The following is a 16,052-nucleotide window of genomic DNA, read 5'->3' as shown; positions in this document are numbered from 1 at the left end:
ACTGACCTAAATCAGTTGATGATAGGACTTAGACAAATTGTAAATACAACAAGTAGGCCTACTGATATTGTGTCATATAATAACACTCACAGCTTTCCAGGAAAACAACATTTTAGACATGTATGTTCTGTTTACATATATTTTAGAGGCTATTTATACAGAACATGTGTATAAAACCTTCATAACTGTATTCATAACTATACAACAATATTTTGGGGTGACAATATTTTTATTACACCATTTCTGATATATTACATGCCTTACTTTTATTTTCCTGCATAAGTAAAAGCAGGAAATGCATCACCTATGCCTCTACTGCCATTAATTCCATTTAGACTGGTTTGGATTTCTCTCTGACCAAAATGGCTGCCATTTTCACTCCATTCTGGAATTTTGAAGGATTATGACATAGCATATATAGTAATCAAATCAAATCAAATGGTATTTGTCACATACATGTGTTTAGCAGATGTTATAGCGGGTGTAGCGAAATGCTTGTGCTTCTAGCTCCGACAGTGCAGTAATATCTAACAAGTAATATCTAACAATTTCACAACAAATACCCAATACACACAAAACTAGTAAGGAATGGGATTTAAGAATATATACATATATGGACAAGCAATGACAGCGCGGCATGGACTAAGATACAGTAGAATATTATAGGATAGAATGCAGTATATACATATGAGATGAGTAGTGCAAGATATGTAAACATTATTAAAGTGACTAGTGTTCCATTTCTTAAAGTGGCCAGTGATTTCAATAGGCAGCAGCAGCCTCTAATGTGCTAGTGATAGCTATTTAACAGTCTGATGGCCTTGAGATAGAAGCTGTTTTTCATTCTCTCGGTCCCAGCTTTGATGCACCTGTACTGACCTCGCCTTCTGGATGATAGCAGGGTGAACAGGCAGTGGCTCGGGTGGTTGCTGTCCTGGATGATCTTTTTGGCCTTCCTGTGACATCGGGTGCTGTATGTGTCTTGGAGGGCGGGTAGTTTGCCCCCGGTAATGCGTTCGGCACCACCCTCTGGAGAGCCCTGCGATTGCGGGCTGTGCAGTTGCCGTACCAGGAGGTGATATAGCCCGACAGGATGCTCTCAATTGTGCATCTGTAAAAGTTTGTGAGGGTTTTAGGTGCTAAGCCAAATTTCTTCAGCCTCCTGAGGTTGAAGAGGCTCTGTTGCGCCTTCTTCACCACACTGTCTGCATGGGTGGACCATTTCAGTTTGTCGGTGATGTGTACACCAAGGAACTTGAAGCTTCCACCTTCTCCACTGCAGTCCCGTCGATGTGGATAGGGGGGTGCACCCTCTGCTGTTTCCTGAAGTCCACGATCATCTCCTTTGTTTTGTTGAGGTTGAGTGACAGGTTATTTTCCTGGCACCACACTCCCACAGCCCTCACCTCCTCCCTGTAGGCGGTCTCGTCATTGTTGGTAATCAAGCCTACTACTGATGTGTCGTCTGCAAACTTGATGATTGAGTTGGAGGCGTGCTTGGCCACACAGTCATGGGTGAACAGGGAGTAAAGGAGGGGGCTGAGCACGCACCCTTGTGGGGCCCCAGAAGGTGTTTAGCTTATCTGGAAGCGAGACGTCGGTGTCGGCGACGTGGCTGGTTTTCCTTTTGTAGTCCGTGATTGTCTGTAGACCCTGCCACATACAGTGGGGGAAAAAGTATTTAGTCAGACACCAATTGTGAAAGTTCTCCCACTTAAAAAAATGAGAGAGGCCTGTAATTTTCATCATAGGTACACGTCAACTATGACAGACAAATTGAGAGAGAAAAAATCCAGAAAATCACATTGTAGGATTTTTTATGAATTTATTTGCAAATTATGGTGGAAAATAAGTATTTGGTCACCTACAAACAATCAATATTTCTGGCAGTCACAGACCTGTAACTTCTTCTTTAAGAGGCTCCTCTGTCCTCCACTCGTTACCTGTATTAATGGCACCTGTTTGAACTTGTTATCAGTATAAAAGACACCTGTCCACAACCTCAAACAGTCACACTCCAAACTCCACTATGGCCAAGACCAAAGAGCTGTCAAAGGACACCAGAAACAAAATTGTAGACCTGCACCAGGCTGGGAAGACTGAATCTGCAATAGGTAAGCAGCTTGGTTTGAAGAAATCAACTGTGGGAGCAATTATTAGGAATTGGAAGACATACAAGACCACTGATAATCTCCCTCGATCTGGGGCTCCACACAAGATCTCACCCCGGGGGGTCAAAATGATCACAAGAACGGTGAGCAAAAATCCCAGAACCACACGGGGGGACCTAGTGAATGACCTGCAGAGAGCTGGGACCAAAGTAACAAAGCCTACCATCAGTAACACACTACGCCGCCAGGGACACAAATCCTGCAGTGCCAGACGTGTCCCCCTGCTTAAGCCAGTACATGTCCAGGCCCGTCTGAAGTTTGCTAGAGTGCATTTGGATGATCCAGAAGAGGATTGGGAGAATGTCATATGGTCAGATGAAACCAAAATAGAACTTTTTGGTAAAAACTCAACTCGTCGTGTTTGAAGGACAAAGAATGCTGAGTTGCATCCAAAGAACACCATACCTACTTGAAGCATGGGGGTGGAAACATCATGCTTTGGGGCTGTTTTTCTGCAAAGGGACCAGGACGACTGATCCGTGTAAAGGAAAGAATGAATGGGGCCATGTATCGTGAGATTTTGAGTGAAAACCTCCTTCCATCAGCAAGGGCATTGAAGATGAAACATGGCTGGGTCTTTCAGCATGACAATGATCCCAAACACACCGCCCGGGCAACGAAGGAGTGGCTTCGTAAGAAGCATTTCAAGGTCCTGGAGTGGCCTAGCCAGTCTACAGATCTCAACCCCATAGAAAATCTTTGGTGGGAGTTGAAAGTCCGTGTTGCCCAGCGACAGCCCCAAAACATCACTGCTCTAGAGGAGATCTGCATGGAGGAATGGGCCAAAATACCAGCAACAGTGTGTGAAAACCTTGTGGAGACTTACAGAAAACGTTTGACCTGTGTCATTGCCAACAAAGGGTATATAACAAAGTATTGAGAAACTTTTGTTATTGACCAAATACTTATTTTCCACCATAACTTGCAAATAAATTCATTAAAAATCCTACAATGTGATTTTCTGGATTTTTTTTTCTCATTTTGTCTGCCATAGTTGACGTGTACCTATGATGAAAATTACAGATCTCTCTCATCTTTTTAAGTGGGAGAACTTGCACAATTGGTGGCTGACTAAATACTTTTTTCCCCCACTGTACATACTATTATGTCTGACGTGGTGTAAAAACAATACATTTCACTGCACCTATCCCGTGTGTGTGACAATAAAAAATTTTTTTTTTATCCTCCTATTCCTGCTACATTAATTACCCTAACCTGCTTCTTAAATTATCCTAACCAGCTACGAAAGTTCTCCTAACGTGCTACGAAAAGTCAAATCGGAAAAAAGCTGTATCCATTGAAATCTCTGGGTCTTCGTTGAAAATGTACATCATTTATGACGATATGTCTTTGTCAGAGACTTTTATTTTGAAACGTCGTCGGCGTTCATGACACCGGAAGTAGATTCTCACGTTGCCGAATTAAGCAAAAAACAGCGGCAGCACACACGTTGAAGCAAAATAATCATACAACGACGAAAATGGAATTACATTTGGACATCAAGAAAACAAGCTCACAAGACTTGCTCGCGTGTGGCAATGGAGGAGGTTTGATCCTTTTCCCGAAACTGCTTTTATCAACTGATTTGACTGAGGAGTTGTTTAGCCTGTTAGCTATCACAGCTACGTGCACAAACTAGTAACAACATTGTGTTCAAGTAGAGGCTGCTGGGGGGAGGACGGCTCATAATGTCTGGAATGGAAAAACCATGTGTTTGAGACCATTCACTCCATTCTGGCCATTATTATGAGCCGACCTCCCCTCAGCAGCCTCCACTGTTACATACTATCAGTGTGGTCAGATGTAACAATTCGGTGTCCTTGTACATAGGTCTTCATAACAAGCTTCTCCTCAAGTCGAAGAGGCCCAAAGCTGGCAGTTCTTTGCAGACCGAGAGGGTCCCAAGAAGTAGTGGTGAGTTAAAAACATTTCCAGCATTTGTTTGTAGATTAGCCACATCTCCGCCAGGGTGCGCTGTTATTCCGTTTCTGGTCAATACTCTGACAGAAACAGAATAATAACAGCGCACCATGGTGGAGATGTGGCTATTTGTAGAGCTTGCCCATCATAATGTGTGCATTGCTTGCTAAATATGTTCAGTAGATTGCTACGTGTGTAGTTACAGTTGTATGTATGTATGTTTGTCATGTTGTTTCAGTTCTGGACAGACTGCAGAACTTCCTGCCCCAGATGGCCCAGGCCAATGAGAAGCTCAAGTTGCAGATGGAGCAGGCACCTGAGGGCCACTATGACATAGAGAGGGTGGAGGAGGCTGGAAAGGTCATAGAGATGGTGAGTGTGGTTGTCTTTTATAGCGAGGGGGAAGTGTGATGTCGGAACACCACGAGCAGGCCTATCATATTGTGTAGCCTGAACAGCTGCTAGTGGTCGCTTTATCTGTCTTTTGACGGTTGCTCTCCAAAAGAAACAGCGACCACTAACAGCTTCTTCCCCTCGCTAGCAGAGAAAGGGCCCTTCTAGTTTTCATCTGCTCAATTAAACTGAGACTGCGATATAACGTTGGCACAAGCAGCAGGATGAACTGCAGATGAGTGTGCAGCAAGACAATGCGCTTGTGCACAGCTGGGTTTCTTGTCATTCTGCTACAACATGATAGCACCCAGGGGCAACAACCGTGGTGAAGTTTAGCTTCGCACTCTTCGTTTTTGCGGAAGTCTGCCAGATTCTGCTGTTTACTTTGCACATTGCTGACTCTATCCTTAAACTGCAGGTGAGACATTGGGCACGTTCTAGCGGATCACTTTTGAGAAGTCGGGGACCATTGTTGGTCACCGCCTTTCAAAGTGTGTTGTATTATCGGGATAAACATCGTCTGACTTGCACCTACATGTCGACTGCATGAACTTGACAAAAATCATGTGATCAAAGGTCATCGAGTTTTGACTGCAAGTTTCTGCAGTTGCTCTTCCCCAACTTCATCCTGCAGCCATCGCCTGCATTGTGGGAGGCTCTATTGTCAACCAATCATTAGGTTGTTTTTGTTTGACCCACGTGAACGTGACCAAAGATGTGATTGAAACAGGAACCAACTTTGCTGCAATTCATGAATACAGTGGATATGTACAAATTAATGTGATATTTTAGTCTCTCTCACCAATTGATTGTACAATGTACGCATATATTTTCAGTGTGTGATATGGGGGTTGGAGACATGTTTATTTTGACATAGTAAAAAAAAACATATATAAACAATGGGAACACTGCCATGTTGCACTGAGCCTTGCTGTTGGAAAACCACATCAGTGTCTGACTTTCGCCTTACCACTCAAATGAGCCCATTGTGTTGAAGTCATACAAATTGTGTTATGTTGTTGATTATTACATTGATTCCCTTGTCTCTCTATCAGGATGTGTCGCTTGTGGAGCTCAGTAGTTCAGACAGCGACTCGGACAGAGAGTATTCACAGGACAATGACTCCAACTCAGACTCTGAGGAGAGCGAGCTCACAGAGGAGAACCTCAAACTGCCTGGCAACAGCCAGAGGAAGAAAAATAAGGTTAATATCCAAGTCCTGGAGAAACAAGAGGATTAGGCCGTTATAGGCCTCTAAAGAGACTACTGGGACAGTTGCAGTGTAGAATATTGACATGCGTTGGTAATACTAATCAACTGACATGGGATCAGTTCTCCTTCTCCAAGCCCTTTTCATAACCATTATGAGTAAAATAATAAAAACTGACCGTGGGTCAGTGAGGACATGGTCCTGGAGGGCTAATGGATTCACAGTGGTTCAGTGCATGGAGACCTGCTGCAGTGAGGGATAAAGGGGACAATGGTGTCTACATAGAGGGGTGTCTGTACTATAAGGGCCAAATATGATGTCAACAAGTGTTTCAGTGCTATTTGAGCCATAATGAGATGGGAACAAAGCTTTGAGTGCCTTCTCAAGCATGTGCAGTAAGAATGTGCCTTATATAATTCCCTGTTTATCTGATGACCCTAGGATACTTGTAAGGTTAAAGTTCATAGTGGCTTGACGGTTGATTGATGGCAGAGAAAGAAGACATTTAGGCTATCTGTATTCAATCCATTTTCAATAGATCATATTTTTTGTACATTTTAAAATATGATTTATTATCACTAGCATAGATAATCAAGGCTACATTTTAACTATTTAAGCAGAAAACTGTTAGACTGAATTTCTCACCTGTAATCTTCAATACCAAATGCTTTATTATATATGTCTGCTTTGTTTTATGAATAGGCCTAGTCCCAGGATTATGTTATGGTTGGTCACAAGCTTTGTGAGCTGTTAAGTTTTTCCCAGGTTAATTTTTTTCCTGAAACAAAAAGTACCAAAACCATGTACTGTATTTCATAATAAAAGTGTATGAAATCCAATATTGTTATGTGGTTGTGAATGACATGGCATACACCAAAATGCTCATGTTTAAAGGAAAAATCGAAGTATAGACCCTGACATTGGATGAATATGAAATAAATCAAATTCAAAAGAAGGAACAGAGTTTATTCACCATTGTACAACATTTATGTTTGAAGACAAACAATACTGTATGTATTGGGGCTGATTTTTTCACAAGGTTTGGGGGAGCATAGTCTCATCTTCATAGAGACCAGATTTCCCTGTAGTTTTCAAAATGCTCATTGACAATGGTGCATACAATGAAAATATGATATTCTTCTTGAACGTATACTTTATTAGTATTAGCCGTTGTATTCATATAAACACTAGTCTTTCAAAGGTAGTATATTTAATATCTTATTTAAATTAATATTATATTTACTAAAAACTTAAAGGGGCAATCTGCAGTTTCTACATCTATTTTTGGACTTATAAATTAATGATATGTACCCATTGATTCTTGAAGAATATACCTTCGAACTGCTTCATGAGCTTAGTTCAACTGTCTAACCCCATAACCCCAAATTTAAGCTTTTTTTACTCACATTTTTGTAAACAAAGTAAACTATATAGCCTCAACATGGTTAAAACTATCATGTTGATGTCATGGATGGTCAGTCCTTGCATCCATAGCTCATAAATCTGAAATTGCATGCTTGAGCTAAAATGAAATGTTGCATAAAATGTGTGACTGTAAATAAAAGGGGTCAGATATAAGATTCTAAAAACACAGCATCTACAGAGCAGGAGGAGATTGCCTGAAGCGCTCAGCTTTTGAAAAGCTAAATGTTCTTTCATGATGAGTGGAGGGACCGAAACCTTGAAAACTCGAAGTAAAGGGGGGTTGATCCAGTCAAATCCACCTTGGCTCCGGTTCCGGAATACTGAAATCCACCTCTGTTTGATATGTGCGATTTCCCTTTTGTAACTGTGAGGAAAACTGCCTGTGTCCATGATGTAATGCAAGTTCCCCAACAGAATGCTAAAAACAGTAGGCACCTTGAGACGAGGTTGTGGCATAGGGTAGGCTACACATCAAATGTCTCCTCTCTCACACGCCTGCTGTTAGCAAAGCAGAAGTTGGACTCCCGATTGAGACGGACTGGTGAGTCGTGATCAGGTGGATTGATTGATCAGTCGTGGTAACAGTTTATTAGGAGGGGCAGGCTGCCTCAGTACTCCACAGTCACTGCTTTGGTCCTGAGGTATTCGTTAAGAGCATCCTCTCCTGCCGACAGAACAGAAGCACAGTTGATAAGTCAAACTTAAATCAAGCATGTTGGGCTCACAAGGCTATTCAAAGCTCGAAGGCCCATTCTCTTTGAGGACTATGTTTCAAGAAAAAGGAAGGTAGACAATGGAAAATAAATGGAAATGCATTTATGACAGACCACCAACAAAAATCAGTATACAATATAATCCACATTCCAATATGACAGTATTAACATGAAACCCCTTTTCTAAATGATTACATGATTAACCCCAGACTCACCAAGGTCTTTGCCGAAGCCGGACTGTTTGAAACCGCCGAACGGCGAGGCCACGTCAGTCTTGTTGTAAGTGTTGACGAACACGGTCCCGGCGTCCAGCCTCTCGCTCACGTACATGGCCTTGTTGATGTCACGCGTGAACACGCCGGACGCCAGGCCGAACTCGGTGTCGTTGGCTCTGTTTAGCACGCCATCTATGTCACTGAAGGTCAGAAGGGGAGAAAAAGGACGTTGGTCAGGGTTGAGAACCACAAACAGGTCTATTACTTGGGTCTGTGATGAGGAAAGGCTCTATCGCTAAAGACTGAGGAGATGTACCCGTCCTTGAACTTGGACACCACCATGATGGGGCCAAAGGACTCCTCTTTGGCAATGAACATGTGATCCTCCACGTCTGTGAACAGTGTGGGCTCCATGAAGAACCCTGGAGGGAAACCACATCACAGTGTAATTAGCAATGATGATGAAGGTGGTTAGCTGAAACATTGCATTACAGTGGCCTCCAATTGTGTTGTACTGTATAATCAGTATTCACTAACCAATCTTATGTTACTAACAATTAAATTATTGCTGTACATATACTATTCTATCCTACGTATTCTTCAGATATACTACATATTCTATCCACATACTGTCCATAATGTCTATACATCACATATACAGTGGGGGAAAAAAGTATTTAGTCAGCCACCAATTGTGCAAGTTCTCCCACTTAAAAAGATGAGAGAGGCCTGTAATTTTCATCATAGGTACACGTCAACTATGACAGACAAACGGATAATTTTTTTTCCAGAAAATCACATTGTAGGATTTTTAATGAATTTATTTGCAAATTATGGTGGAAAATAAGTATTTGGTCACCTACAAACAAGCAATATTTCTGGCTCTCACAGACCTGTAACTTCTTCTTTAAGAGGCTCCTCTGTCCTCCACTCGTTACCTGTATTAATGGCACCTGTTTGAACTTGTTATCAGTATAAAAGACACCTGTCCACAACCTCAAACAGTCACACTCCAAACTCCACTATGGCCAAGACCAAAGAGCTGTCAAAGGACACCAGAAACAAAATTGTAGACCTGCACCAGGCTGGGAAGACTGAATCTGCAATCGGTAAGCAGCTTGGTTTGAAGAAATCAACTGTGGGAGCAATTATTAGGAAATGGAAGACATACAAGACCACTGATAATCTCCCTCGATCTGGGGCTCCACGCAAGATCTCACCCCGTGGGGTCAAAATGATCACAAGCAAAAATCCCAGAACCACACGGGGGGACCTAGTGAATGACCTGCAGAGAGCTGGGACCAAAGTAACAAAGCCTACCATCAGTAACACACTACGCCGCCAGGGACTCAAATCCTGCAGTGCCAGACGTGTCCCCCTGCTTAAGCCAGTACATGTCCAGGCCCATCTGAAGTTTGATAGAGTGCATTTGGATGATCCAGAAGAGGATTGGGAGAATGTCAAATGGTCAGATGAAACCAAAATAGAACTTTTTGGTAAAAACTCAACTCGTCGTGTTTGGAGGACAAAGAATGCTGAGTTGCATCCAAATAACACCATACCTACTGTGAAGCATGGGGGTGGAAACATCATGCTTTGGGGCTGTTTTTCTGCAAAGGGACCAGGACGCCTGATCCGTGTAAAGGAAAGAATTAATGGGGCCATGTATCGTGAGATTTTGAATGAAAACCTCCTTCCATCAGCAAGGGCATTGAAGATGAAACGTGGCAGGGTCTTTCAGCATGACAATGATCCCAAACACACCGCCCGGGAAACGAAGGAGTGGCTTCGTAAGAAGCATTTCAAGGTCCTGGAGTGGCCTAGCCAGTCTCCAGATCTCAACCCCATAGATAATCTTTGGAGGGAGTTGAAAGTCCGTGTTGCCCAGCGACAGCCCCAAAACATCACTGCTCTAGAGGAGATCTGCATGGAGGAATGGGCCAAAATACCAGCAACAGTGTGTGAAAACCTTGTGAAGACTTACAGAAAACATTTGACCTGTGTCATTGCCAACAAAGGGTATATAACAAAGTATTGAGAAACTTTTGTTATTGACCAAATACTTATTTTCCACCAAAATTTGCAAATAAATTCATAAAAAATCCTACAATGTGATTTTCTGGATTTTATTTCTCATTTTGTCTGTCATGGTTGACGTTTACCTATGATGAAAATTACAGGCCTCTCTCATCTTTTTAAGTGGGAGAACTTGCACAATTGGTGGCTGACTAAATACTTTTTTTCCCCACTGTACACTACCGTTCAAAAGTTTGAGGTCACTTAGAAATGTCCTTGTTTTCGAAATAAAATTTTTTTGTCTATTAAAATAACATCAAATTGATCAGAAAAAGCCATTTCTCAGACTGGCCAATAAAAAGAAAAGATTAAGATGGGCAAAAGAACACAGACACTGGACTTTTTCTTTGCAACTCTGCCTAGGTCAGCATCCCGGAGTCGCCTCTTCACTGTTGACATTGAGACTGGTGTTTTGCGGGTACTATTTAATGAAGCTGCCAGATGAGGACCTGTGAGGTGTCTGTTTCTCAAACTAGACATTCTAATGTATTTGTCCTCTTGCTCAGTTGTGCACCGGGGCCTGCCACTCCTCTTTCTATTCTGGTTAAAGCCAGTTTGTGCTGTTCTGTGAAGGGAGTAGTACACAGCGTTGTACGAGATCTTCAGTTTCTTGGCAATTTCTCGCATGGAATAGCCTTCATTTCACAGAACAAGAATAGACTGACGAGTTTCACAAGAAAGTTATTTGTTTCTGGCCATTTTGATCCTGTAATCGAACCCACAATTGCTGATGCTCCAGATACTCAACTAGTCTCAAGAAGGCCAGTTTTATTGCTTCTTTATTCAGCACAGCAGTTTTTAGCTGCGCTAACATAATTGTAAAAGGGTTTTCTAATGATCAATTAGCCTTTTAAAATGATAAACATGGATTAGCAAACACAACGTGCCATTGGAACACAGGACTGATGGTTGCTGATAATGGGCCTCTGCACGCCTATGTAGATATTCCATTAAAAATCTGCCGTTTCCAGCTACAATACCCATTTACAACATTAACAATGTCTACACTGTATTTCTGATCAATTTGATGTTATTTTAATGGACAAAAAAATTGATTTTCTTTCGAAAACAAGGACATTTCTAAGTGACCCCAATATTTTGAACGGTAGTGTATATACAGCTCTGGAAAAAATGAAGAGACCACTGCAAATGTTTCTTAAATCAGCATCTCTACATATATGACAGCCATTCCATTCCAGTGTCTGTTGAATTCCAACACAGGCACACCTCATTCTACTGAATTAGGTACTGATTAGGTGATCAAATGAACCAATTCTTATTTAACGAGAAAAAGTCTAAAAACCACTGCTGTGGTCATCACTATCCTCTTGCAATATGACCAGCTGGATGGCAAAAACTGTGCTAATAGTACCTCAAAAGTAATATTAATCAAAAATAACTATTGACCATGCCAAAAGAGTTGAAAAGGAAAGTTTTGAGTGTGGAAAAGAAGGGTTCAATTCAGGCTTTACTGGCAGAGGGATACAGTGAGCGTCAGGTTGCTTCCATCCTTAAAATGTCAAAGACGGCGGTTCATAAGAACAAGGTCAAGCAGCAGACATTGGGGACAACAAAGCTACAGACTGGCAGAGGGCGAAAACGACTCTCTACTGACCGGGATGACCGCCAACTCATTCGAATGTCACTCAACAGTCGTAGGATGACATCAAGTGACCTACAAAAAGAATGGCAAACGGCAGCTGGGGTGAAGTGCACGGCGAGGACGGTTCGAAACAGGCTCCTAGGGGCAGGGCTGAAGTCGTGCAAAGCTAGAAAAAAGCCCTTCATCAATGAGAAGCAAAGAAGAGCCAGGCTGAGGTTTGCAAAAGACCATAAGGATTGGACCGTAGAGGACTGGAGTAAGGTCATCTTCTCTGATGAGTCCAATTTTCAGCTTTGCCCAACACCTGGTCGTCTAATGGTTAGACGGAGACCTGGAGAGGCCTACAAGCCACAGTGTCTCGCACCCACTGTGAAATTTGGTGGAGGATCGGTGATGATCTGGGGGTGCTTCAGCAAGGCTGGAATCGGGCAGATTTGTCTTTGTGAAGGATGCATGAATCAAGCCACGTACAAGGTTGTCCTGGAAGAAAACGTGCTTCCTTTTGCTCTGACATTGTTCCCCAACTCTGAGGATTGTTTTTTCCAGCATGACAATGCGCCATGCCACACAGCCAGTTCAATCAAGGTGTGGATGGAGGACCACCAGATCAAGACCCTGTCATGGCCAGCCCAATCTCCAGACCTGAACCCCATTGAAAACTTCTGGAATGTGATCAAGAGGAAGATGGATGGTCACAAGCCATCAAATAAAGCCGAGCTGCTTGAATTTTTGCACCAGGAGTGGCATAAAGTCACCCAACATCAATGTGAAAGACTGGTGGAGAGCATGCCAAGACGCATGAAAGCTGTGATTGAAAATCAGGGTTATTGCACCAAATATTGATTTCTGAACTCTTCCTAAGTTAAAACATTACTATTGTGTTGTTTAAAAATGAACATGAACTTATTTTCTTTGCATTATTCGAGGTCTGACAACACTGCATCTTTTTTGTTATTTTGACCAGTTGTCATTTTCTGCAAATAAATGCTCTAAATGACAATATTTTTATTTCGAATTTGGGAGAAATGTTGTCAGTAGTTTATAGAATAAAACAAAAATGTTATTTTTACCCAAACACATACCTTTAAATAGTAAAACCAGAGAAACTGATAATTTTGCAGTGGTCTCTTAATTTTTTCTGCAGTTGTATATATATAGAGTTGAAGTCGGAAGTTTACATACACCTTAGCCAAATACATTTCAACTCGGTTTTTGTCACGCCCTGACTCAGGGGACTCGTATATGTTGAGTCAGGGTGTGTAGTTTCTATGTTGTGTATTTTCTATGTGGTGATTGTCTATGTTGTATATTCTAGTATTTGTACTTCTTTGTTGGCCGGTGTGGTTCCCAATCAGAGGCAGCTGTCGCTCGTTGTCTCTGACTGATTGGGGACCATACTTAGGCAGCCTATTGGCACTAGTGGGTTGTGGGATCTTGTTCCGTGTTAGGTATGTTGTTTGTGTACCTTGGACTTCAATCAATCAATCAATTTTATTTTATATAGCCCTTCGTACATCAGCTAATATCTCGAAGTGCTGTACAGAAACCCAGCCTAAAACCCCAAACAGCTAGTAATGCAGGTGTAGAAGCACGGTGGCTAGGAAAAACTCCCTAGAAAGGCCAAAACCTAGGAAGAAACCTAGAGAGGAACCAGGCTTCACGTTTTGTTTGTTGTTTTGTCGTTGTGTTTAATAGGCAAATAAACATGTATGCATATCACGCTGCGCCTTGGTCTGACCCGTTCATGAACGAACGTGACAGTTTTTCACAATTCCTGACATTTAATCCTAGTAAAAATTACATGTCTTAGGTCAGTTAGGATCACCACTTTATTTTAAGAATGTGAAATGTTAGAATAATAGTAGAGAGAATTATTTATATCAGCTTTTATTTCTTTCATCACAATCCCAGTGGGTCAGATGTTTACATACACTCAATTAGTATTTGATAGCATTGGCTTTAAATTGTTTAACTTGGGCCAAACGTTTCAAGTAGCCTTCCACAAGCTTCCCACAATAAGTTGGGGGAATTTTGGCCCATTCCTCCTGACAGAGCTGGTGTAACTGAGTCAGGTTTGTAGGCCTCCTTGCTCGCACCCGCTTTTTCAGTTCTGCCCACAAATTTTCTATAGGATTGAGGTCAGGGCTTTGTGATGGCCACTCCAATACCTTGACTTTGTTGTCCTTAAGCCATTTTGCCACAACTTTGGAAGTATGCTTGGGGTCATTGTCCATTTGGAAGACCCATTTGCGACCAAGCTTTAGCTTCCTGACTGATGTCTTGATGTTGCTTCAATATTTCCACATAATTTTATTTCCTCATGATGCCATCTATTTTGTGAGGTGCACCAGTTCCTCCTGCAGCAAAGCACCCCCACAGCATGATGCTGCCACCCCCGTGCTTCAAGGTTGGGATGGTGTTCTTCGGCTTGCAAGCATCCCCCTTTTTCCTCCAAACATAACGATGGTCATTATGGCCAAACATTTCTATTTTTGTTTCATCAGACCACTTTGTCCCCATGTGCAGTTGCAAACCGTAGTCTGGCTTTTTTTGGTGGTTTTGGAGCAGTGGCTTCTTCCTTGCTGAGCGGCCTTTCAGGTTATGTCGATATAGGACTCGTTTTAATGTGGATATAGATACTTTTGTACCTGTTTCCTCCAGCATCTTCACAAGGTCCTTTGCTGTTGTTCTGGGATTGATTTGCACTTTTTGCACCAAAGTACGTTAATCTCTAGGAGACAGAACGCGTCTCCTTCCTGAGCGGTATGACAGCTGCGTGGTCCCATGGTGTTTATACTTGTGTACTATTGTTTGTACAGATGAACGTGGTACCTTCAGGCGTTTGGAAATTGCTCCCAAGGATGAACCAGACTTGTGGAGGTCTACAATTTTTTTTCTGAGGTCTTGGCTGATTTCTTTTGATTTTCCCATGATGTCAAGCAAAGAGCCACTGAGTTTGAAGGTAGGCCTTGAAATACATCCACAGGTACACCTACAATTGACTCAAATTATGTCAATTAGCCTATCAGAAGCTTCTAAAGCCATTAGATGTATATATACAGTTGAAGTCGGAAATTTACATACACTTAGGTTGGAGTCATTAAAACTAGTTTTTCAACCACTCCACAAATGTATTGTTAACAAACTATAGTTATGGCAAGTCGGTTAGAATATCTACTTTGTGCATGACACAAGTAATTTTTCCAACAATTGTTGCCATAATGACCATCGTTATGTTTGGAGGAAAAAGGAGGTGCTTGCAAGCCAAAGAATACCATCCCAACTGTGAAGCACGGGGGTGGCAGCATCATGCTGTGGGGGAGCTTTTCTGCAGGAGGGCCTGGTGCACTTCACAAAATAGATGGCATCATGAGGAAGGAAAATGATGTGGATATATTGAAGCAACATCTCAAGACATCAGTCAGGAAGTTAAAGCTTGGTCGCAAATGGGTCTTCCAAATGGACAACGACCCCAAGCATTCTTCCAAAGTTGTGGCAAAATAGCTTAAGGACAACAAAGTCAAGGTATTGGAGTGGCCATCACAAAGCCCTGACCTCAATCCTATAGAAAATGTGTGGGCAGAACTGAAAAAGTGTGTGCTAGCAAGGAGGCCTACAAACCTGATTCAGTTACACCAGCTCTGTCAGGAGGAATGGGCCAAAATTCACCCAACTTATTGTGGGAAGCTTGTGGAATGCTACCAAATACTAATTGAGTGCATGTAAACTTCTGAACCATTGGGAATGTGATGAAATAAATAAAAGCTGAAATAAATCATTCTCTCTACTATTATTCTGACATTTCACAATCTTCAAATAGTGGTGATCCTAACTGACCTAAGACAGGGATTTGTTACTAGGATTAAATGTCAGGAATTGTGAAAAACTGAGTTTAAATATATTTGGCTAAGGTGTATGTAAACTTCCGACTTCAACTGTATATACGCTACCAGTCAAAAGTTTGGACACACCTACTCATTCAAGGGTTTTTCTTTATTTTTACTATTTTCTACATTGTAGAATAATAGTGAAGACATCAAAACTATAAAATAACACATATGGAATCATGTAGTAACCAGAAAATGTTAAACAAATCAAAATATATTTTAGATTTTAGATTCTTCAAATAGCCACCCTTTGCCTTGATGGCAGCTTTGCACACTCTTGGCATTCTCTCAACTAGCTTCACCTGGAATGCTTTTCTAACAGTCTTGAAGGAGTTCACACATATGCTGAGCACTTGTTGGCTGCTTTTCCTTCACTCTGCGGTCCGACTCATCCCAAACCATCTCAATTGGGTTGAGGTTGGAGATTGTGGAGGCCAG

General features: G+C 41.9%; 2 protein-coding genes across 2 annotated transcripts in view; one reads left to right on the top strand and one right to left on the bottom strand.

The window, feature by feature from the left end:
- Positions 1-3,566: 3,566 nt before the first annotated feature.
- Positions 3,567-6,534, top strand: LOC121574690 (NOP protein chaperone 1-like). Its single transcript, XM_041887227.2, has 4 exons — positions 3,567-3,718; positions 4,002-4,085; positions 4,330-4,463; positions 5,540-6,534. The coding sequence occupies exons 1-4, from the start codon at positions 3,652-3,654 to the stop codon at positions 5,723-5,725; spliced, it is 471 nt and encodes a 156-aa protein (XP_041743161.2). The 5' UTR covers positions 3,567-3,651; the 3' UTR covers positions 5,726-6,534.
- Positions 6,535-6,640: 106 nt separating this feature from the next.
- Positions 6,641-16,052, bottom strand: part of LOC121575698 (mitochondrial 10-formyltetrahydrofolate dehydrogenase-like) — a 37,565-nt gene continuing 28,153 nt past the window's right edge. Inside the window, exons 21-23 of the mRNA XM_041888978.1 lie at positions 8,365-8,470; positions 8,049-8,248; positions 6,641-7,784 (exon numbers count right to left, since the gene is read on the bottom strand). Of these exons, the coding sequence (XP_041744912.1) occupies positions 7,729-7,784; positions 8,049-8,248; positions 8,365-8,470 (362 nt within the window). The 3' untranslated portion in view covers positions 6,641-7,728. The remainder of the gene's footprint in view (positions 7,785-8,048; positions 8,249-8,364; positions 8,471-16,052) is intronic.

The sequence above is a fragment of the Coregonus clupeaformis genome, unplaced genomic scaffold (genome assembly GCF_020615455.1).
Source record: "Coregonus clupeaformis isolate EN_2021a unplaced genomic scaffold, ASM2061545v1 scaf0009, whole genome shotgun sequence".
Classification (NCBI taxonomy): domain Eukaryota; kingdom Metazoa; phylum Chordata; class Actinopteri; order Salmoniformes; family Salmonidae; genus Coregonus; species Coregonus clupeaformis.
This window is presented reverse-complemented; position numbering and strand designations above follow the sequence as displayed.

What these genes read in the sequence shown, in the direction of transcription:
- LOC121574690 (XM_041887227.2), top strand. Translation starts at nt 3,652, where the DNA reads ATGGAATTACATTTGGACATCAAGAAAACAAGCTCACAAGACTTGCTC. An exon ending in CGCGTGTGGCAATGGAGGAG is followed by an intron (nt 3,719 to 4,001) that starts GTTTGATCCTTT and finishes CCTTGTACATAG; the next exon opens with GTCTTCATAACAAGCTTCTC. An exon ending in CTGGAAAGGTCATAGAGATG is followed by an intron (nt 4,464 to 5,539) that starts GTGAGTGTGGTT and finishes TCTCTCTATCAG; the next exon opens with GATGTGTCGCTTGTGGAGCT.